At 43.7% G+C, this 23,513-nt stretch overlaps 1 protein-coding gene across 2 annotated transcripts in view; it reads right to left on the reverse strand.

Annotated features, from left to right (window-relative positions):
* Positions 1 to 5,368: 5,368 nt before the first annotated feature.
* The window catches only part of PNPLA4 (patatin like phospholipase domain containing 4), an 85,037-nt gene continuing 66,892 nt past the window's right edge, over positions 5,369 to 23,513 (reverse strand). The window contains exon 7 of one of the 2 annotated variants that reach the window (XM_027533440.1): positions 5,369 to 5,856. In XM_027533440.1, coding sequence (XP_027389241.1) covers positions 5,827 to 5,856 — 30 coding nt within the window. In that variant the 3' untranslated portion in view covers positions 5,369 to 5,826. Of the gene's footprint in view, positions 5,857 to 20,400; positions 20,512 to 23,513 lie in introns of those variants that run through there. The other variant, XM_027533441.1, reaches the window with a different exon arrangement.

Consider the following 23,513-nt stretch of genomic DNA (forward strand, 5'->3'; position numbering starts at 1 on the left):
GCCAGACAGGCCAGCTCAGGACACACCCTAGGACACAGTGAATATGACGCATGGACTGATCCATCCTTATGTTGAAACTCTTCTTTTTTATTTTGAAAACCCTTCTAGCACATACAGATTCCTCGATGTATGAAACTGTCATCGCAGTTCCGTGTCACTCTTACCAGGGTTAATTAGGCATTAACCTCATTAAGAGCCAAGCAAACCGGCTGCTCAAAAAATTCCCAAGAGGGGTGTCAGGGAGAAAAGAGAAGCCTCCATAGAGAAGAGCTTTTATAATAGAGCAGACCTGGAGAAAGGAGTCAGAGGCTCAGAGGAAGCAAATCGCGGTCTCACAGCTGTCTTCCTCCATCAGGAGGGAAAATGATCAGATGCAAAGACGGGAACCGAGCGTGTATGTGTCAGCTCTTAGTTAGCATAGGCAGAAGTAAGGCTCTCAGACAAACTGGAATTGCAGGCTGAGGAGGAGAAAGCTTTGCACTGGGACGTCCCTGGTGCTCCAGCAGCTAAGACTCCATCCTCCCAATGCAGGGGGCTGCCCGGGGTCAGTCCCTGTCAGGGATCTAGATCCCACGAGTCACAATGGAGATCAAAGATCTCACTTGCTGCAACTGAGACACTGCACAGCCAATGAATAAATAGAAATACTCATTTAAAAAATGCCAGCTAAACGGAAGGGGAAGAACCGAGAGCCTACCTATGCAGGGAAGTAAGTCAGAAAGGTGGGGAAACAGTGGAAACAGTGGCAGACTTTATTTTGGTGGGGGGGCCAAAATCACTGCAGATGGTGAATGTAGCCATGAAATTAAAAGACCCTTACTCCTTGGAAGAATACTTATGACCAACCTAGACAGCATATTAAAAAGCAGAGACATTACTTTGCCAACAAAGGTCTGTCTAGTCAAGGCTATGGTTTTTCCAGTAGTCATGTATGGATGTGAGAGTTGGACTATAAAGAAAGCTGAGTGCAGAAGAATTGATGCTTTTGAACTGTGGTGTTGGAGAAGTGTTGGGGGCCAGAGTGAGGTACTCCGCCCGTGACAAAGGTCATGAGGAAGGAGGCTCGACATATGCAAAGGCGGGATCGAGCCTCAGGAGTCCCCCTGGAAATCCTCGAGCGTCTACCCCCATAACCAGAGCCTGCCTACTTTACTACTTTGTGCTCTTACCTACACCTCTGACTTTACGGGGGGCTGTCCCCCACCACCTCTTTCGGAGAAGGAGTTAACCTAGAGCTCCAGTCAATAAAAACTCTTGGGTGTGACAAGAGTGTTTTAACCTACAAACTCCTCTGAAGGTTCTCTAGCCTGCCTGACAGGCTCGTCCGGCCACATGTGATTGCTCACAGCCTCCCAACCGTGAGAGGCACGAGATGCTTTAAACCCTCTAAAAACAGGTTCTTTAGAGAAGTTAGAAAACTATAAGTATAGTGGGCTAATTAGAAATTGTATTGGTGAAGGGTTTTTCATTTGTTGAGCCAATGTTTGTTGCTAAGTCTCCACATCCCCTGCCCTTACACACATTAATGAATATATAGAAGAAATAAGTATTAACCTTTGATATTAATCACGTTAGACCTTAAGCTAAGTAAATTCTTTCCTTAACTAAAACCCACTACACCCTCACCCTGTAGGAATGTAACTTTATTTGGGTGGCGTCTGTTTTGAGAATAATCAGCCCTGGAGAAATAAGTGTCCTGACTGACTGACCACTGTCACAAGGAGAGGGTCGTAAATTGTCAGCAGGCCCCCCTGGCCAGAAGATGATGTAACACCCCTAAGACCTCTGTATACATTTGTGTGAAGCACCTGACTTTAATAAAAGTCAGGACTGCTGTCCCCACGTGACTTTTGTATAACATCTCAGTGTATAAAAACAGACTCTGGAAAATAAAGAATTGGGATCAGTTTCTCGAAATACTGGTCTCCCCATGTCGCTCTCTCTCTCACTCTGGCTGAGTCTCCATCTGGAGCGCGGAACCCACCATGCTTACTAATTATGCCTGGGCTTCTAAGATCCGACCGGGGAGGCCTCAGTGTCTCCTCTCCTTCGGGAGAACGGAAGGACGCCTGCGGCCTACGTAAGTGGTGCAAACTTCTTGTCTTGAAGTTTTATTGGTCTCCCGCGTAAACCAAGCTACTCAGCCTCTTTTCTCCACTGAATTTTCCTACTGAGCTATCCTTATTCTATTACTCTTTATATCTCTAATTAATATCTAATTGAAGCTATCGTATCCTGATCCTCGCCTACGCCGTCTCTCCTTCGAATACCCTGGATCAGCCGGGGCTGGTCCCCGGCAGAGAAGACTCTTGAGAGTCCCTTGGACTGCAAGGAAATCCAACCAGTCCATCCTAAAGGAGATCATTCCTGAGTGTTCACTGGAAGGACTGACGGTGAAGCTGAAACTCCAATCCTTTGGGCACATGATGCAAAGAACTGACTCATTGGAAGAGACCCTGATGCTGGGAAAGATTGAGGGCGGGAGGAGAAGGGGACAACAGAGGATGAGATGGTTGGATGGCATCACCAACTTGATGGACATGAGTTTGGGTAAACTCCGGGAGTTGGTGACAGACAGGGAAGCCTGGCGTGCTGGGGTCCATGGGGTCACAAAAAGTCAGACACGACTGAGTGACTGAACTGAACTGAAGTCCGAAAGAGAAACACTTGTATGTTCACAAATACGTACAGAATCGAGAAATGAGGTACTGATGCACCTGTTTGCAGGGCCGGAATAGAGATGCAGACGTAGAGAATGTGGACACAGTGTGGAACGAGAGGGTGGCATGGATTGAGAGAATAGCACTGATATACACAACACCAGGTGTAAAGCAGACAGCTAGTGGGCAGCTGCCGGATAGCACAGGGAGCTCAGCTCAGGGCTCTGTGATGACCCAGAGGGGTGGGATTGGGGAGGAGAGGGAGGCTTAACAGGGAGTGGATCTATGTCTACTTAGAGCTGATGGATGCTGTTGTATGGCAGAAACCAACACAGCATTGTCAACCAATTATACTCCAGTAGGGAAAATAAAGATATACTTCATTCTTAGAAGAAGAAGAAGAAAAAAAAAAGAAATGCACTTGTTTGTTGGTCTATTTTAAACCTTCACAGATTTTACAGTAGTGGGAGCCAGCAGACAAAGAGTAACAACTGCAAGTCTTAAGGTCAGACCAGGAACAGCTGGCTCAAGGGGAAAGAAAGGAAAAGGATGCCCCTTGTTTAAAATAAAGGAGGAAACTTCTAAGCATCAACCTGCAGCTACAGGGGAGGACAGTCCTGAAGCGGATATCAAGAGCAAGAGATGGAAAAATGGTCATCCGTGAGAGAATTCACCTTGCTTCTATGCTGACGTCATTAACGTGCCCTGAAGGCAGTGAGCTGGCTTCTTTTATTTTAATGGAAAATTTGGAATCATCCCAGACGTCTTCCCCTGTGCATCCCAAAAGTATTCCGCATGTTTCCATGTTTATCATCCATTCATGACACACTGACTGTATACCGAATCCATTCACTATATATGTTCATTGTCCAGTGAGTGGACGATAAACCCTGGCATGGAATCAACGTGTAGAGAATAAATGAATAATGGCATGTTTGATGAACGTCTTTGTTGCATTTCTTCCCAGGTGGCACTCGTGGTAAGGAACCCATCTGCTAATGCAGGAGACATAAGAGACGCAGGTTCGATCCTAGGGTGGGGAAGATCCCCTGAAGGATACCATGGCAAACCACTCTAGTATCCTTGCCTGGAGAATCCCACAGACAGAGGAGACTGGTGGGGCTACAGTCCATGGGGTTGCAAAGAGTCGGACCCGACTTAAGTGACTTAGCACGAACACACCTCTTCAGCTCCTACCTACACTTCAAGTAAGATTTAAATTAGCAGAGAAGCTGGATTTATCCTCTTTTTGGACATGGCTCTGCAGATGGTGACTGCAGCCATGAAATTAAAAGACACTTACTCCTTGGAAGGAAAGTTATGACCAACCTAGATAGCATATTCAAAAGCAGAGACATTACCTTGCCAACAAAGGTTCGTCTAGTCAAGACTATGGTTTTTCCTGTGGTCATGTATGGATGTGAGAGTTGGACTGTGAAGAAGGCTGAGCGCTGAAGAATTGATGCTTTTGAACTGTGGTGTTGGAGAAGACTCTTGAGAGTCCCTTGGACTGCAAGGAGATCCAACCAGTCCATTCTGAAGGAGATCAGCCCTGGGATTTCTTTGGAAGGAATGATGCTAAAGCTGAAACTCCAATACTTTGGCCACCTCATGCGAAGAGTTGACTCATTGGAAAAGACTCTGATGCTGGGAGGGATTGGGGGCAGGAGGAGAAGGGGACGACAGAGGATGAGATGGCTGGATGGCATCACTGACTCGATGGACGTGAGTCTGGGTGAACTCCGGGAGTTGGTGATGGATGGGGAGGCCTGGCATGCTGCGATTCATAGGGTCGCAAAGAGTCAGACACGACTGAGCGACTGAAATGAACTGAACTGAACTGAACTGCTTTCTAATTCTGTCCACAGCTTTCTGTGAGTAAATTTTAGAAGAACCCTGAACAAATACTAAATTGTTAGGCTGATTATTTGTATCACACGCATTCATAGTGAAAAACACATTGACAGAGCCTACTATTTGTGCAAATATGACACACATACATGGCTTTCCCTGAATGATAGAAATGGTTTAGAATTACGTAGAATGCATAGCAGACTTAACAGTGAGCTAAGCTAGCTGCACGAGAAACATTGGTTTACACAGAAATTTAACGTCTTTATCAAAAGTTTGTCTTCATATTTTAAGGTGAATTTTGGGAAACTGGCAAATGCCCTTCGTCGTGTAAAAAGTTTTCTTTGTGATCTCCATTTTATTAATAGTGCTTTTGCGTGCTTAGCCACTTCAGCTGTGTCCACTCTTTGTGACCGCATGGACTGTAGCCCGCCAGGCTCCTCTGTCCATGGGATGCTCCAGGCAAGAGTACTGGAGTGGGTTGCCATGTCCTTCTCCAGGGGATCTTCCCAACCCAGGGATTGATCCTGGGTCTCTTAATGTCTCCTGCATCAGCAGGCAGGCTCTTTACCAGTAGCGCCACCTGGGAAGTCCCTTTATTAATAGCAATATATCTAAAATTTGCAATATTAATTCAAATATCACATCATGCTTATAATTTTTGGTCATATCTACACAATCTGAATCAATATATTGGGTGGGACAGGAACTTTGTTTGGCATTTTTCCATAAGATGGTATGGGAAAAATAGAAATGAACTTTTTGGCCAGCCCAATAAGAAACTTTCCTCCAGTTGGCTACCTTTGGAGTACAAAGAAATTCAATACTGTGAAATCTTACAAATGAGATTAATCATGTACAAGCACAATTTCTGACTCAAACATTTTCAGGATCAGGGGTGACAGTCATTAAGAGAACAAGAGATACATGCTAAAGCGCAGACAGGAGATCCGCATAAAATCTGAATTGCAGGATGTCTTGTGCATCTGAAGATGACTTAGCCTGGAAGAATCTTCCCACCCCCGCCCCCCAGCACCCCGACCCCATTTAAACTTTAGAGTCCACCTCTGGGAAAAGTGGAGCCAGCAGGGGACGTTACAAACACAGCTGCTGAAGCTGGACACGTGAAAACTCAGCAGTCCTGAAGCTGGACACGTGAAAACTCAGCAGTCCTGAAGCTGGACACGTGAACTCAGCAGTCCTGAAGCTGGACATGTGAAAACTCACCAGTCCTCGTGACGTCTTTCACAGAACAAAGTGAAGCAGAAGGGGGTGGCCCTCACGTGCCTGGATGCAGCCGAGGAGGAGCTAGGAGTCAGCCTCTCTTTGCAGGCAGGGTGAGTTTCTAAGAGAGAGAAAAGGAAGGACAATCTGAACCCGGGCCACACCAAATGCCTACCTGGAGGTCATCTTGGAGAAAACTCTCTCAGATGTGAAAGCAGGGAAAACAAAGAGGCAGTGCAAGTCTTTCCCCCAGTACCCACCCCTTTTAAACCCTGGAGCAGAGGTTTTTCACATCAGCTCTATCTCAGATCATCAGGCGTTAGACCCTGGAGGTGGGGAAGCCCTGGCTTATAAGTTTCTGAATGTGGACAATGTGCATCTTTAATATGATAAAACAAACTCACTTGAAGATTAATATGTTCTCCCATCAAGACAAGGTATGGTTCTCATTTATTTTCGCCTTCTAGATCACCAAAATTTGAAAAGATTGATACTGTCCATTGTGGATAAAAGTGGGGAGAAAAATGTTCTCAGAAGCTCTTAAGAGAGTGTGTCTTAGTACAGCCTTCTCTGCAGGGGAGTTTGCCTAGAACCCTTCAGAGTTTCAACTGTGCATTCCCTTTGAGCCAGCAATCCTTCCTGAGGTGACTTCTCCTACGGAAATACTTGCAGTGTTCAAAGATGGATGCAAAGAGAATCTAAGGGACTATGAGTAGGAAATGACCCGATGAGTGAGCATGTTCTTCAACAAGGGCAAGTTAAAGGCACTAATTCAAGAGAATTATTTCTTTAGCAACAACAACAAAACAACCCAATTGAAAAATGGTTGTGCTGTGTGCTTACTCGGTCGTGTCTTACTCTTTGTGACCCCATGGACTGCAGCCCACCAGGCTCCTCGGTCCATGGGGATTCTCCAGGCAAGAATATTGTAGTATGTTGTCATGCTCTCCTCCAGGGGATCTTCCTGACCCAGGGATCAAACCCAGGTCTTCCGCACTGCAGGCAGAGTCTTTACCCACGGACCCATTAGAAGACTGAAATAGACATTTGTTCAAAGGAGACAAACTGATGGCCAATAGGCATATGAAAAGGTGCTCAATACCGCTATTTATTAAAGAAATGCAAATCATCAAATCTACAGTAAGGTACCAGTTGTAGTACCTCACACCAGGCAGAATGGCTATCATAAAAAAAAAAAAAAATCTACAAATAACAAATGCTGGAAAGAGTGTACAGAAAAGGGAACCCTCCTACAGTGTTGGTGGAATGTAAGTTGGTGCAGTCACTTTGGAAAACAGGATAACAGTTTCTCAGGAAAAAAACTAAAACCAGAACTACTTTATGATCTTGCAGTCCCACTCGTGGGCACAGACCCAGAGAAAACCATAACGTGAAAAAGATCCATGCCCCCCAAGGTTCACATCAGCACTATTTCCAATAGCCAAGACGCGGAAATAACCTCAATGTCCACCAGCAAATGAACGGATGAAGAAGATGAGGTATGTATATCACAACGGAATACTACTGAGCCAAGAAAAAGAATGAAACCATGCCCTTTGTATCCACATGGATGGACCTGGAGATTATCATACTAAATGCAGTAAGTCAGAAAGAGAAAGATGTCACATGATTATCACTTATATGTGGAATCTACAATATGACCCAAATGAACTTATCAATGATATGGAGACAGACTCATGGGGAACAGGCTGGTGGTTGCTGGGGGGAGTGGGGAGGGGATGGATGAATTGGGAATTTGGAGTTAGCATATGTGAACTATTATCTATAGAACAGATAACTAAGAAGGTCGAACTGTATAACACAGAGAACTATAATCAATATCCTTTGGTAAAGTATAGTGCAAAATAATATGGAAAATATATAGATGTATAAGTGAATCATTTTCCTGTACAAGAGAAATTAATGCAACATTGTAAATTAACTATCTTCAATTAAAAAAAAAAACTTAAAGAATTATTTCTTTGATTTGCTACTGAATGGGGAATATTCTCATAGAAAGTATGAACCAAATCTCTCTTTGGACTTAAAAAAAAAATGATGTACTTTTTGCATCTATATTTTTACTCTCAAAGAAATAATCATATGCCAAACAGATAGTAATGACTATTCTTAATATATGGATATGGGGGATGACTTGAATAATTTTTCTTGTGTTTTTAAATGTACATACACATTTTTTACTATGTGTCTATACCATTTGCAATGAAAATACCACACACATTTTCAAGTAAGCTTTACTGCCAGAGATGTGAAGGTTCTGAAACACTCAGAATCCATGTTGTAGAAGGCAGCTACCCACTGCAAAATTTGTGGCTCGATAGTTTCAGAGGTTTTGCTGTATATTTTGTTTTATTCTCAGTAAGTCTTCTGGCTCGAGTGAAGGAACTCCCTCACTAAGTGAGGAACTAAACTCACCTGAAAGTCACATGTCATGTGTTGAGAGGCTCAGAAACTCCTCTTATCTTCCAAATAACCTTGATGGGGAAATACTTCAGCCTACATAATAACAGTTTGGAAGTGATTTTGCGTGCAAAAGAGGAATGTAAAAATACGCGACTTTTTCTCTGCAGAGTTTCAGAAATATAATATTGTTGCGAACGTTGTCACAGATTATCTGGTGTTAGAAAAGGTAAAAGGAAACAGGAAGTGTGCAAAATGTGGACCAAGCTTTACATTAGCAGATTCATCAGGAGTATGAAGATACCACATTTATGAAAATGCCATCACAATCAAAAGGCATTACCAGTACGAAACTAAGGGTAATTGTTCAGTCGCTCGGTCATGTCCAACTCCTTGTGACCCCATGGACTGCAGCACACCAGGCTTCCCTGCTCTTCACTATCTCCCGGAGTTTGCTGAAACTCATGTTCATTGAGTTGGTGATGCCATCCAACCACGTGAATTAACTACATGCAGTAATTCAGTACCTTGCCATTACCTCTGGTTGGTATCATTCTGTATTCAGTTTTCTACATTTTCACAAGCCATAAATACAAGTTTGTCTCTTCCTGTTTTTTCATGCCTGTTCTGCCGTAAACAACCTTCTACAGACTCGTAGACTGTTCGGGAAGGACAAGATAATGGGAGTGAAGGTAGTAGGTGAGGTGCATTTTTGCTCTATGCTAAACTTTCCATCTGTCTATCTGTATTTATGGCTCGTACAGCACTTGTTTTTATTTCCAACGGAGCAATCTGATTCTCCCGTCACGGCTGGTGGTCTTCTGTGAGGGTATTCAGCTACTATTTCTAGAGCTAGGCAGATGGCAATCAAAATGCAACTTCATAATTTTATTTTTCTAGCCACCGTCCAAAAATATGAACAGACTCCTGGGGACAGAACTGGCAGTACTTTGAGTTAAAACAGTGCGGGACATGTGTTCAGTTTTGTATGCGTGAGGGATAATCACAAGCATGTACTAGTTGACAGAACCAAACACGGAGAACAACAATCGCATCATCATAATGGTCAGCAGTCACAGAAGTCAATCAGTTCAGTTCAGTTGCTCAGTCGTGTCCGACCCTTTGTGACCCCATGGACTGCAGCACTCCAGGCCTCCCTGTCCATCACCAACTCCCAGAGCTTACTCAAACTCATGTCCATCGAGTCGGTGAGGCCATCCAACCAGCTCATCCTCTGCTGCCCCCTTCTCCTCCCGCCTTCAATCTTTCCCAGCATCAGGGTCTCTTCCAATTAGTCAGCTCTCTGCATCAGGTGGCCAAAGTATTGGAGTTTCAGCTTCAGCTTCAGCATTAGTCTTTCCAATGAACACCCAGGACTGATCTCCTTTAGGATGGACTGGTTGGAGCTCTTGCAGGCCAAGGGACTCTCAAGAGTCTTCTCCAACACCACAGTTCAAAAGCATCCATTCTTTGACACTCAGAGCTTTTCTTATGGTCCAACTCTCACATCCACACATGACTACTGGAAAAACCATAGCTTTGACCAAATGGCCCTTTGTTGACTAGATGGACCTGCATCAGAGGGCAGAGAGAACTCAATACCCAGGACTAAATGGCAGATGGACAAGAGCGGTAGGAATTTCCAAGAGCTGCACTGACCTAGACTCTCTCGTGGGACTGGACGTGACTAAGGTGCCCTTAGGATCAACAATGGCAGAGAAGGCGACTCTGGCCTGTGTGATGAATGCACGTGGTACTAAAGGAAGCTTATAATGAACTGTGTTATGAGAAGCTGCTGAGGTGTCCAGGCCAAGTGACAGCTTGGGAGAAAAGCTAGGGTTACCAGGAAATAAAACTGACCAACTGTCGGAAGCAGTGATTGGGACACTTCACTTGTGTCAAGGACGGCAGAGCACTGTAAAAGCAGGACCTCTCTTGTTGAGTAATCAACCTGGGAAAAATCATCTGGGAAGGTGCAGACAATCTTCACGAGCTAGATCAGGAATAAATACTGGTTGGTGAACCAAGTCCTTCAGCTGTGGGCAGCTAGAGAATATGCCTCATCTTTATGGTGTGTAGGACCACTGGAACACTGGACATAATACAGTAGGTAAAATGGATGAAACCAAAGACAGCCTTAAAAAGGAGGAAGAGAGGGGATTTCCCAGGTGATCCAGTGGCTGACACTCGGTGCTCCCAATGCAAGGGGTGCGGGGTTTGATCCCTGGTCAGGGAAATAGGCCCTACATGTTGCAACCAAGAGTTCACATGTTCCAATTAACCCCTGGCACAGCCAAATACATAAATGAACATAAATATTATTTTAAAAATGAGAAAGAGGGAAAAGCCTCCCTGGTAGCTCAGTTGGTAAAGAATCTGCCTGCAATGCAGGAGACCTGGGTTTGATTCCTGGGTCGGGAAGATGCCCTGGAGGAGGGCATGGCAACCCACTCCAGTATTCTTGCCTGGAGAATCCCATGGACAGAGGAGCCTGGCGGGCTACAGTCCATGGGGTCGCAAAGAGTCGGACACGACTGAGAGACTAAGCACAGCACACAAAAGGGAAAAAGAATATGTCAGACAGTAGAGAAACACTATTAAATTTATTAGCACTTTTGACCTGATTAGCCTAAGTGAACCAATCCAATTTTCAATAAGTTTAATATTATGTGTGTATTGTGCTCCATACAGTGCTTAAAAAAGCATTTAAGAGAATCAGATATATCAGACTGATTTGAATTAAACAGAGAAAATTCATTAGGTGTGTAATCAATGCTGAAATGCCTATACAAATTGAATTAGTTTAATTAATAAGCTTTTGCTTTATTGATTATATCAATGAATTATGGCTACTTGCTGCTGCTGCTAAGTCGCTTCAGTCATGTCCGACTCTGTGTGACCCCATAGGCGGCAGCCCACGAGGCTCCCCTGTCCCTGGGATTCTCCAGGCAAGAACACTAGAGTGGGTTGCCATTTCCTTCTCCAATGCGTGAAAGGGAAAAGCCAAAGTGAAGTCGCTCAGTCGTGTCCGACTCTTAGCGACCCCATGGACTGCAGCCTACCAGGCTCCTCCTCCGTCCATGGGGTTTTCCAGGCAAGAGTACCGGAGTGGGGTGCCATTGCCTTCTTTGATATGGCCACTTAGAAGAATGCTATACAAGTGAAATAGGTATCAAAGTAGAAACAGTGGTATTTTTCATGTACATAACTGGTTTTTATATTAGGGAATCTATCAAAATGAAAAAGGACAGATGCATCAATATCCCACATTATCTTTAGCTAGTAGAAATGGACAGGATTAAAATTAAACTCTAGAAACGCATGGTGGTAAAGGATACAGTGTTCTCTGGAATGTGGCAAATACGATCCGGAACATACAGAGGATGTCATCAGTAACTGAGAATATGGGATCTAAAAATATTGAAATTAGGTAATAGGAGCTAACAAGGCCACTCCGTGAAAGTATTTGTTGGTTATTAGTAGAATTAAGTCTTGATGGAGATTGGAGAAGGGCATGGCAACCCACTCCAGTATTGCCTGGAGAATCCCACAGAGAGCAGAGCCTGGTAGGCTAAAGTCCATAGCATCACAAAGAGTTGGACACAACCGAGGAACTTGAGCACCAAACACTTAATGGAGATATTCACCATCCAAAGGAAAGTAGGTGGTATAATTCAGCAACTGAAAGAATAATGTGAAAAAAATAAAAAGATGAAGCACAATAAGTAAAATTAAAACCTATATACGCTTCCCTTATTGCTCATTTGGTAAAGAATATGTCTGCAACGCAGGAGACCAGGTTCAACTCCTGGGTCAGGAAGATCCCCTGGAGAAGGGAAAGGCTACCCACTCCAGTATTCTGGCCTGGAGAATCCCATGGACTCTATAGTCCTTGGGGTCACAAAGAGTTGGACACAACTGAGTGACTTTCACTTTCTTTCTTTCAGGCTTAACCTTACATCTGCATGGTAGGTGGGAGCCACTTGAAACAGAGAAACTTAACTGAGCTGTGGTACATATACACACTGGAATATTACTCAGCCATTAAAAAGAATGCATGTGAATCAGTTCTAATGAGGTGGATGAAACTGGAGCCTATTATGCACAGTGAAGTAAGTCAGAAAAACAACAATACTGTATATTAACGCAGATATATGGAATTTACAAAGATGGTAACAATGACCCTATATGCGAGACAGCAAAAGAGACACAGATGTATATAACACACTGTTGGACTCTGTGGGAGAAGGCGAGGGTGGGATGATCTGAGAGAACAGCATTGAAACATATAACCATATGTGAAACAGATCGCCAGTCCAGGTTCGATACGTGAGACAGGGTGCTCAGGGCCAGTGCACTGGGATGACCCAGAGGGATGGGATGGAGAGGGAGGGGGGTTCAAGATGGGGGACACATGTACACCCGTGGCTGATTAAAGTCAATGTATGGCAAAAACCACTACAATACTGTAAAGTAATTAGCCTCCAATTAAAATAAATTAATTAAAAAGATAACATACCGCCCCCCCAAAATACATAACTGAGGGTTTCAAAGTGATGGTGGGAATAAAGATGAGTTTGAAGGTGCCTCAGAGCCCAGTATGTGGAGGCATTCAGTAGGTGGTTCCATCCATGGGCCTAGGAGTCAGACAATGGGATGTCTCGACTGGAGATAGAGCTTGGGGGTCATCAACCAACAGACTCCGGTGGTAGCTGCTCTCTGTCTGACTGGGAAGAATGAGTGAGAAAGCCTAAGGGTTGGCAAGATGATCTGAGATGCCCCAATGTTCTAGACGGAGGGGGCATATGTATACCTATGGCCGATTCATGTTGATGTACGCCAGGAACCAACACAATATTATTGGAAAGTGATTATCCTCCAGTTAAAAATAATAATAAAGGAAAAAACCTTCCTAAGTGGCATAAGTGGTAAAGAACCTGCCTGACAGTGCAGGAGACACAAGAGATACAGGTTCAATTCTCAGGTCAAGAGGATGCCCTGGAGAAGGGAATGACAACCCACTCCAGTGTTCTTGCCTGGAGAATCCCATGGATAGAGGAGCCTGGTGGGCTACAGTCCATGGAGTCCCAAAGACTCAGACGTGACTTAGCGACTTAGCACGAAGGTAAGCTCTTTGCTCACGAACAAAGACAAGAGGTAAATAAAATGATTAAGGAAGGGCGGATCTTAGCCAGTCTGCAAAAAGAAAGCTGGGACACGACTGAAGGGACTTGGATGCACGTGGCGGAAACCAATACAAGTTGTAAAAATTTCTTTTTAATTAATTAATTTATTTTAATTGGAGGCTAATTACAATATTGTAGTGGTTTTTGCCATACATTGACATGAATCAGCCATGGGTGTACATGTGTAAATATATATATATTTTAAAAAGACTTCTATGCTGCTCCAGTGGCCAAGACTTGGAGATCCCAATGCAGGGGGCCCCACCTGGATCCCTGGTCAGATAAGTAGATCCCACATGCAGAAACTGAAAAGATCCTGCATGCTGCAATGAAGATCAAAGATCCTGTGCAACATAAGTAAGACTCAACACAGCCAAAGAAACAATCAAAAATAATATTAAATATATAACACATAAGATGTTTCACAGAGAAGTCTTATGTGATTCTTTCATTGGCAGTAGACAGAGAAATAGTGTCATTACTAATCATTCAAGAAGGCTGAGCGCTGAAGAATTGATGCTGAAGACTCTCGAGAGTCCCTGGGACTGCAAGATCAAACCAGTCCATGTGAAAGGAAATCAACCCTGAATATTCACTGGAAGCGCTGATTCTGAAGCTCCAATACTTTGAGTTTCAAAGAGCGTACTCACTGGAAAAGACCCTGATGCTGGGAAAGATTGAAGACAGGAGCAGAATGGAGCACCAGAGGATGAGAGGGTTGGATGGCATCACCAAATCAATGGACATGAGTTTGAGCAAAGTCCAGGAGATAGTGAGGGACAGGGAAGCCTGGCGTGCTGCAGTCCACAGGGCCGCAAAGAGTCGGACACGACTGAGTGACTGAACAACAACAGTTAGCCTGGCAGACTCAACATTTTTTTACATAGCTGTTTGAGTCATAGATGCTTTGTCTGTTATTCTGAAACGGAACCCAATAGCCTGTTCTCTTTTTCTTCTCTACTCGACAATTCTGCTTTTTTCGAGCCCATGCCTGCCTTCATTGAGAGCTCGTCTCTGTAAAGCAGCTCCTTCTCAGGGCTGCCCTGGTGGTCTGGGGGTTAATCCTTCGCCTTCCAATGCTGGAATTGCAGGTTCGATTCCTGGTTGGGGACCTAAGGTCCAGTATGACTCACAGCCAAAAAACAAAGCATAAAACAGATGCACCATGGTAACAAATTCAATAAAGGCTTTTAAAAAATGGTCCACATCAATAAAATAAAATAAAATAAAATAAAAAAAGGAGCTCCTCCTCAGTCCTGCAGCAGCCTTTGACGCAGCCCGCTCTAACCTTCACCAGAAACCTGCTCCTTAAACAGGCCCTCCTGTCTTTCTCTTCCTTTCCACCATCGACTGCATCCTCCTCATGTTTTCTAAGACGCCAGGCCCTTCTTTCCCACTTGTCTACTGAACCCAACCCCAAAATAATACCCATCAGTACACATCTGGCTTCCAATTCGACTGTCCTCCCTTCGTCTCTTTAATATCTTGGAAAAAAATCTGTCTAAAATACAATAATGCAGTCTGTATAACCTGCCACTTCTTACCCTCACAGAACCATTTCTTCCACCCATCACCGTAGAACGCACCGATGACGCTGCATTTCTCAATACCCAGCGAATCTGTTCCCATGTGGCTCAGTGGTAAGGAATCCACTTGCCAGTGCAGGAGACGCAAGAGAGGCAAGTTCGACCCCTGTGGAAGGAAGATTCCCCTGGAGGAGCAACTGGCAACCCACTCCAGTATTCTTGCCTGGAAAAATGCCATGGACAAGAGGAGCCCGATGGGCTACAGTCCACGGGGCTGCAAAGAGTTTGGACGTGACTGAGCATCATGAATCCCTTGAGAATGTAGTTCAAAGGCAGACTCCATTCACGACGTTGGGGATGAACCCTGAGCTTCTGCATGTCTCACAAGTTGCCAAGTTTCCAGGGCAACCACTCACTGAAACCACTCACTGTAGCCAGCCCACATTCCCATCACACCTGTAACTACTCGCTGTAAGGAGTCAAGCAATGAAAGACAGTGCGTCCAGAAGGAGAGTCTGGGAACACTGCCCTCAAAAGGCAACTTGGGGCATCTTCAGGAATCCACCTGTAACAGTTTTAGTCGGATCAATTAAAACTTTTGGAAGGCTTCACATTAAAATGTAAATATTCTCATATTACAGTAGAAACAGTACTAAAAAAAAAATCAGAAAACAGGCAAAAGACTTGAGTAGGCATTTTTCCAAAGAAGACATACAGGTGGCCAATACACACATGAAAAGATGCTTCAACCAAAAAAAAAAAAAAAAAAGATGCTTCAACATCACTAATTATGAGAGAAGTGCAAACCCAACCTGCAAATCATCATCACCTCACACTGGCTGGAACGACCATCGTCAAGAAATCTATAAACAAGAAATGCTGAAGAGAGTGTGGAGAGAAGGGAACTCTCTTACATGCTGGTGGGAATGCAAACTGGTGCAGACACTACAGAGAACAGCACAGAAGTTCCTTAAAAAACCAGAATGCAGAGCTACCGTATGATCCAACGACCCCACTCCTGGGCACACAGCCAGAGAAAAATACGGCTCAAAAAAAGATACAGGCACCCCAATGTACAGGGCTTCCCTCATAGCTCATTTAGTAAAGTTTCCGCCCGAGGAGACCCTGGTTCGATTCCTGGATCGGGAAGATCTGCTGGAAAAGGGATAGGCTACCCACTCCAGTCTTCTTGGGCTTGCCTGGTGACTCAGCTGCTAAAGAATCTGCCTGCAATGAAGGAGACCTGGGTTCGATTCCTGGGTTGGGAAGATCCCCTGGAGAAGGGAAAGGCTACCCAGTCCAGTGTTCTGGCCTGGAGAATTCCATGGACTGTATAGTCCATGAGGTCACAAAGAGTCAGACGTGACTGAGAGGCTTTCACTTTTCCTTTCCCCAGTGTACAGCAGAATTATTTACAATAGGCAGGACATGGAAGCAACCTAAACATCCATCAACAGGGGAATAGATAAAGAAGATGTGGTATGTATATATATAATGGAATATTACACAGCCATAAGAAAGAACAAGATAATGCCATTGGTAGTGATGTGGCTGGACCTAGAGATGATCATACTGAGTGAAGTAGGTCAGCTAGACAAAGACAAATATCGTATGACATCACCTATACATAGAAAGGAGATGTATAAATATACAGTGGAATATTACTCAGCCATTAAAAAGAAATCATCTCATTTCCGTCAGGGGAGCCATTGACTGAAACGGCCCTCCCTGGCCAGGCACGATAATAACCACTCACAGGAGTCATCTTACCACAGCAGGTCCTAGTACAGAATGCAGAACTAAGAAAGTACCACCAACTGGAAGGATTCATGAAAGATGAAAAGGAGAGAGGAGACGTCAGGCCACAGGTGCTACTCACCTCCCAGAGTTTTGGTGAGTGAAATGAAAGTCGCTGAGTCTGACTCTTTGCGACTCCATGGACTCTACAGTCTGTGGAATTCTCCAGGCCAAATACTGGAGTGGGTAGCCTTTCCCTTCTCCAGGGGGTCTTCCCAACCCAGGGATTGAACCCAGGTCCCCTGCATTGCAGGCAGATTCTTTACTAGCTGAGCCACCAGGGAAGCCCAAGAATACTGGAGTGGGTAGCCCATCCCTTCTCCAGGGGATCTTCCTGACCCAGGAATCAAACCAGGGTCTCCTGCATTGTAGGCCGATTCTTTACTAACTGAGCTATGAGGGAAGCCCCATGGTTTGGGGCATAGCCAGCTGAACGATGGATGGGAAAGCCCCTGGATATAACATTACAGAGACAAATGACGTCACATGTGTCTAAGTGGCTACACTGGCATCCACCTTGGCTGAGCGATGCAGGCACCCCCAGGAAGGACCCTGAGTCAGAACAACTGGCCGAAGACAACCAGGAAAGGAATCCCGTCACCATTAAACCTGAGACTGTGAGCCACGTGGCACAGCAGTCCTCCTGGGTTCCCGCACCCTCCTGCCCTCCTCCCGAGGGGTCTCCTTGCCAATCAAGTCTCTTGCTTGGTCAGCGCAGGTGTCTCCTGGGACAATTCATTTCCAAGTGTTACATGTGAGCCCCCTCTCAAGCCCTGGAAGGGGTCCCCCTTCCTGCAAAAGGGTGATGCCCAGTGTCAGACCGCAATTAGAAAGGCAAGGATTGTGGGAGGGGAGTTGGGGGAGAATGGATACATGTGTATGTATGACCCAGGCTCTTCACTGTTCAGCTGAAACTATCCCAACACTATGAATCGGCTGCACCCCAGTGCAAAATACAAAGGTAAAGAAATGCAAGGACCTAAAGCTTCGTTACTCGAAGAGCAGCTGGGTTTCCCCCCACAAGTTGTGACTTGAGCATGAAGACTAGAACCCTGTCTTTGTATTTTGCTCTCTTCTGACTCTTTGACTTGATGCTATTTGTTTGCTGCGTCCGTCTCTACAGAACTGGCCCTTGTCCGCAGCCATACCACCCTGAACACGCCCCATCTCGTCTGATCTCAGAAGCTAAGCAGGGTCGGGCCTGGTCGGTACCTGGATGAGAGAACCAGCTCTCACTGCCGGTCTGTCTCTGTGACGTCACTTCCGGGTCTTTCCCATTCGCATTCTAACTGGACCTGTCTGCTGAATTCAATACAGAGGACTGCTGGTACAATGGAAATGCACAACTCTGGCTTCAGGCGAGGAAGCGATTCTTTTTCACAGCAGTACTCCTGTGCAAATCTCAATTTTATTCTTTATAAAAAGCCAGTAATAAAAAATATTTCAGTATTTACCTCTTTCCATACTGTATGAGCCTCAGGGCAAAACCTATGGGTTCCAGCAAAAGCAGTTCCAAGACGGAAGTTTATATTAAGAAAAGCTTACCTTAGGAAAAAAGAGAAAAAAAAAATTATACAATTGATGAACCTTTAGCCAGACTTATAAAGAAAAAAAGGGAAAGGGCCCTAATCAATAAAATTAGAAATGAAAAGTATTCCTGACACCACAGAAATATAAAGGACCATAAGATACTACTACAAGGAACTGTATGTCAATAAAATGGACACTGAAAAGAAATGGACAAATTCTTAGAAAGGTATAATCTTCCAAGACTGAACCAGGAAGACACAGAAGATACGAACAGACCAATTACAAGAACTGAAACTGAATCTGTAATTTAAAAACTCCCAACAAACAGAAGTCCAGGACCAGATGGCTTCACAGGTGAATTCTATCAAACACCTATAGAAGAGTTAACAGCTATCCTTGCGAAACTCTTCCAGAAAATTGCAGAGGAAAAAATACTTCCATACTCACTCTATGAGGCCCCCATCACGTTGATATCAAGATCAGATAAAAATATCACATAGGAAAAAAAAAATTACAGGCCAATATCACTTACGAATAGAGGCAAAAGTCCTAAAAAAAAAAAAAAAAAAAAAAAAACACCAGCAAACTGAATCCAAGAGTACATTAAAAGGGTCTACCACAAATATCAAGTGGGATTTATCCCGGGGATGCAAGGATTTTTTCAATATTCACCAATCAACACGATACACATTAACAAACTGAAGAATAAAAACTATACGATCATCTCAATAAAAGCAGAAAAGTCTTTTGATAAAATTCAACATGCATTTATGATAAAATTCTCCAGAAAGTTTATGATAACAGTTCCTCCAGAAAGGAAATCTACCTCAAAATAATAAAAGCCATGTATGATAAACCCATGAAGGAGGCAGAGCACCAAATAATTGATGCTTTTGAACTGTGGTGCTGGAGAAGACTCTTGAGAGTCCCTTGGACAGCAAGGAGATCCAACCAGTCCGTTCTGAAGGAGATCAGCCCTGAATATTCATTGGAAGAACTGATGCTGAAGTTGAAACTCCAATACTTTGGCCACCTGATGCGAAGAGCCAACTCATTGGAAAAGGCTGTGGTGCTGGGAAAGACAGGTATACCCTGGTGGCTCAGACAGTGAAGAATCTGCCTGCAATGCAGGAGACGTGAGTTTGATCTCTGATTAGGAAGATCCCCTGGAGAAGGAAATGGCAATCCACTCCAGTACCCTTGCCTAGAGAATCCCATGGACAGAGGAGCCTGGTGGGCTGCAGTCCATGGGGTGGCAAAGAGTCAGGCACAACCAAGCAAGTAACACTTTCACTTTTTCCGGGAAAGACTGAGGGCAGCAGGAGAAGTGGGTGATAGAGGATGAGATGGTCGGATGGCATCACTGACTCAACGGACACGAGTTTCGGCAAACTCTGAGAGGTAGTGAAGTGCAGGGAAGCCTGGCGTGCTGCGCTGCATGGTGTCACAGAGAGTCGGACACGACTTAGCAACTGCACAAAAACAGAGAATGCTGACATCACACTCAAAACTGAAACCATTTTTCTCTAAAATCAGGAACGAGGTAAGGATGTCCACTGTCACCAACATTACTCATCAGAGTTTTGGGAGTCCTAGCCACAACAATTAGAGGAAAAAATAAACTAAAAAGGACTCCAGATTAGAAAAGCAGAAATCAAACTGTCACTGGTTGCAGATGACATGATACTACACAAAGAAAATCCTGACGCCGCTACCAGAAAACTGCTAGAGATCAGCAATGAATTTGGTAAAGTTGCAGGATACAAAATTAAAACACAGACATGTGCTCCTTTTCTATACACTAAGAATGAAAAATGAGAAAAAGTAATGAAGGAAACATTCCTATGGACCATATCAAAAAGAATAAAACATCTAGCAATAAGCCTACATAAGGAAGCAAAATACATGTACTCTGAAAACTTTAAGGTGCTGATGGAAGAAATGAAACACAAACAGATGGAAAGATATATCATGCTCTTGAATTGGAAAAAGCAAATTGGCAAAATCACTATACTACCCACAGCAATGGACAGATTCAACGTAATCCCTTTTGAATTACCTACGGCAGTGTTGACAGTACTAGAACAAAAAAAAAAATTTTTTTTAATTTCTATGGAAACACAAAAGATCCCAAATAACCAAAGCAATCTTGAGAAAGGAGAACAGAGTTGGGGAAATAAGGTCAAAAATATAAGTAAAAAATAAAGTGGCTCTCCCTATAAAAAACAAAGCAAAACATAAAAAATACTTATCCTGTCTTAGCTGTCATTGAGCATGTATTCTGCCAGATGAATGCTACCATCCATTTGTCACACTCTGAAAACAAAAATATGGAGCATGTGGTCAGAGACTGTACAATGTGTGCATTAAACTGTACCTGACATGGTGTGTAATCTCATCTCAGAAGGTGAACACGTCATTATTGCATGTGTCCTGAATATTTGTAAGAGGTTGTACATCTTTTTTGCTACAGTGAATGTACTGTTGCACTGCTGACATAAAAGCACTAATACTTTTCAGATATTATTCAAGCATTTCTAATGAATTCTTTAACTTCTTGTAATACTCTTTCAGTTGATTATTTGGGGTTTTCAGGAATAGATCATTCGCTGGTTCTTCAACTATTTAGCATATATGCATAATGCTAGAGACAACTTATAAATGATAATCAGTTCAGTTCATTCGCTCAGCCGTGTGTGACTCTTTGTGACCCCATGGACCGCAGCACGCCAGGCCTCCCTGTCCATCACCAACTCCTGGAGTTTACCCAAACTCACGTCCATTGAGTCGGTGATGCCATCCAACCACCTTATCCTCTGTCGTCCCTTCTCCTCCTGCCTTCAATCTTTCCCAGCATCAGGGTCTTTTCCAATGAGTAGGCTCTTCACATCAGGTGGCCAAAGTTGTAGCTTCAGCATCAGTCCTTCCAATGAATATTCAGGACTGATTTCCTTTAGGATGGACTGGTTGGATCTCCTTGCAGTCCAAGGGACTCTCAAGAGTCTTCTCCAGCACCACAGTTCAAAAGCATCATTCTTTGGTACTCAGGTTTCTTTATAGTCCAACACTCATATCCATACATGACTACTGAAAAAACCATAGCTTTGACTAGCTGGACCTTTGTTGGCAAACTAATGTCTCTGCTTTTTAATATGCTGTCTAGATCAGTCATAACTTTTCTTCCAAGGAGCAAGCGTCTTTTAATTTCATGGCTGCAGTCACCATCTGCAGTAATTTTTGGAGCCCCCCCAAAAATAAAGTCTGCCACTGTTTCCCCATCTATTTGCCATGAAGTGATGGGACCAGATGCCATGATCTTAGTTTTCTGAATGTTAAGTTTCAAGCCAGTTTTTTCAGTCTCCTCTTTCACTTTCATCAAGAGGCTCTTTAGTTCTTCTTCATTTTCTGCCATAAATGATAATCATTTTGCTATATTTTACATATATATTTGCTATATATGTCTTCAGGTTTTATTTATCTTTGCTGCTGTATTTTCCAAAAGAGGTTCCAAAACTTGACAGAGATGCCAGGGTTACTTGCCACACTCCTGCTTTTATGTAATGTCTTTCATATTTTATTAATAGGCACCGGCTTCTAATTCAAAAAACATCATTTTTTGACAGATTTTTTTTTTTACTCAAACCTCTTTTTATTCTAAATTGAGTGTCCCTTATTTAAATAATCTAGCATGCATATTGAAATTTATCAGATTAATGCATCAGGCAATTTCTTATCTCTTTGGCAATTTGCATGGTGACTTAACTTAGAATTCTACTGAATTGTCAGAATCCAATTATTAAATGATGGACAGACAGACATCAGAACCAAGTAGGCAACAAGGAGAGCATATATGTATTAGATAACCAGAATCACAGAGATGAAGATAGAAATAAGTACTTGTAGGTATAAATGGTGGAGAAGGCAATGGCACCCCACTCCAGTGTTCTTGCCTGGAGAATCCCAGGGATGGCCGAGCCTGGTGGGCTGCCGTCTATGGGGTCGCACGGAGTCGGACACGACTGAAGCGACTTAGCAGCAGCAGCAGCAGCTATAAATGGTGTTATGCCAATACATACATAAATGTCCAAATCCCCTAGGTCTATTCACTGAGAGGACCCAGGAGCAGCATTACATCAGTAAGACTTACTGTGATGATATGTCTTGTTTGTACGTCCTATAAAGATAAATATCGTTTTCTACTAGAAGTAAATACAACTTTTACAGAAACAGTTGATTCCAGAGCTGGGGCAGAGAAGGTATAAGAAAAGCCTGGAAAGTACTGTTCCAGAAAGCAAACAACTGCTCAAAGAGTGATGAGTATCTATCTACAGGACACAGGATCCTAACAGCCAAGATCTGCAAACAATCTAAATGCCCATCGACAGACGGATGGATAAAGAAGAGGTGGTACATGTGTACAATGGAATACTACTCGGCCATTAAAAAGAAGGAAGTAACGCAATCTGCAGCAACATGGATGCAAGTAGAGATGATCCTACTAAGTCAGGTAAGTCAGAGAAACCCAAACACCATGGGACATTGCTTACATGTGGAGTCTAAAATGCGGCACAGATGAGCCTACCTACAAAATAGAAATATACTCAGAGATACAGAGAACAGACTTGTGGTTGCCAACGGGGAAGGGGGAGGGAGGGTTTCAGAGTCTGGGATTGGTAGATGCAACCTATGACGTCGAGAATGGATAAGACACAAGATCCTACTGACCAGCACAGGGAAGTATATTGAATACCCTGAGGGAAACCATAACGGCAAGGAATTAAAAGAACATCTATATGTTAATAACTGAAGAAAAGGGTGTGTGTGTATGTGTGTGTGTGCGTGCATATATGTATGTACACATACATACAGGTGTATAATGGAATATTACTCAGCCATGAAAAGGAATGACATTTACAGAGACATGGATGGATCTAGGGTCTCTCATACAGAGTGAAGTAAGTCAGAAAGAGAAAAACAAATGTTGTATATTAACACCTATGTGTGGAATCTACAAAAAGGGTATGAAGTGAAGTGAAGTGAAGTTGCTCAGTCATGTCCGGCTCTTTGCGACCCCGTGGACTGTAGCCTACTTCGCTCCTCCGTCCGTGGGATTTTCCAGGCAAGAGTACTGGAGTGGGTTGCCAGTTCCTTCTCCAGAGGATCTTCCTGACCCAGGGGTTGAGCCCAGGTCTCCCGCACTGTAGGCAGATGCTTTACCCTCTGAGCCACCAGGGAAGTGCAAAAATGGTATAGATGATCTTATTTGCAAAACAGAAATAGAGACAGAGACATGAAGAGACATATGGACACCAAGGAGA

The sequence above is a fragment of the Bos indicus x Bos taurus genome, chromosome X (genome assembly GCF_003369695.1).
Source record: "Bos indicus x Bos taurus breed Angus x Brahman F1 hybrid chromosome X, Bos_hybrid_MaternalHap_v2.0, whole genome shotgun sequence".
Lineage (NCBI taxonomy): Eukaryota > Metazoa > Chordata > Mammalia > Artiodactyla > Bovidae > Bos > Bos indicus x Bos taurus.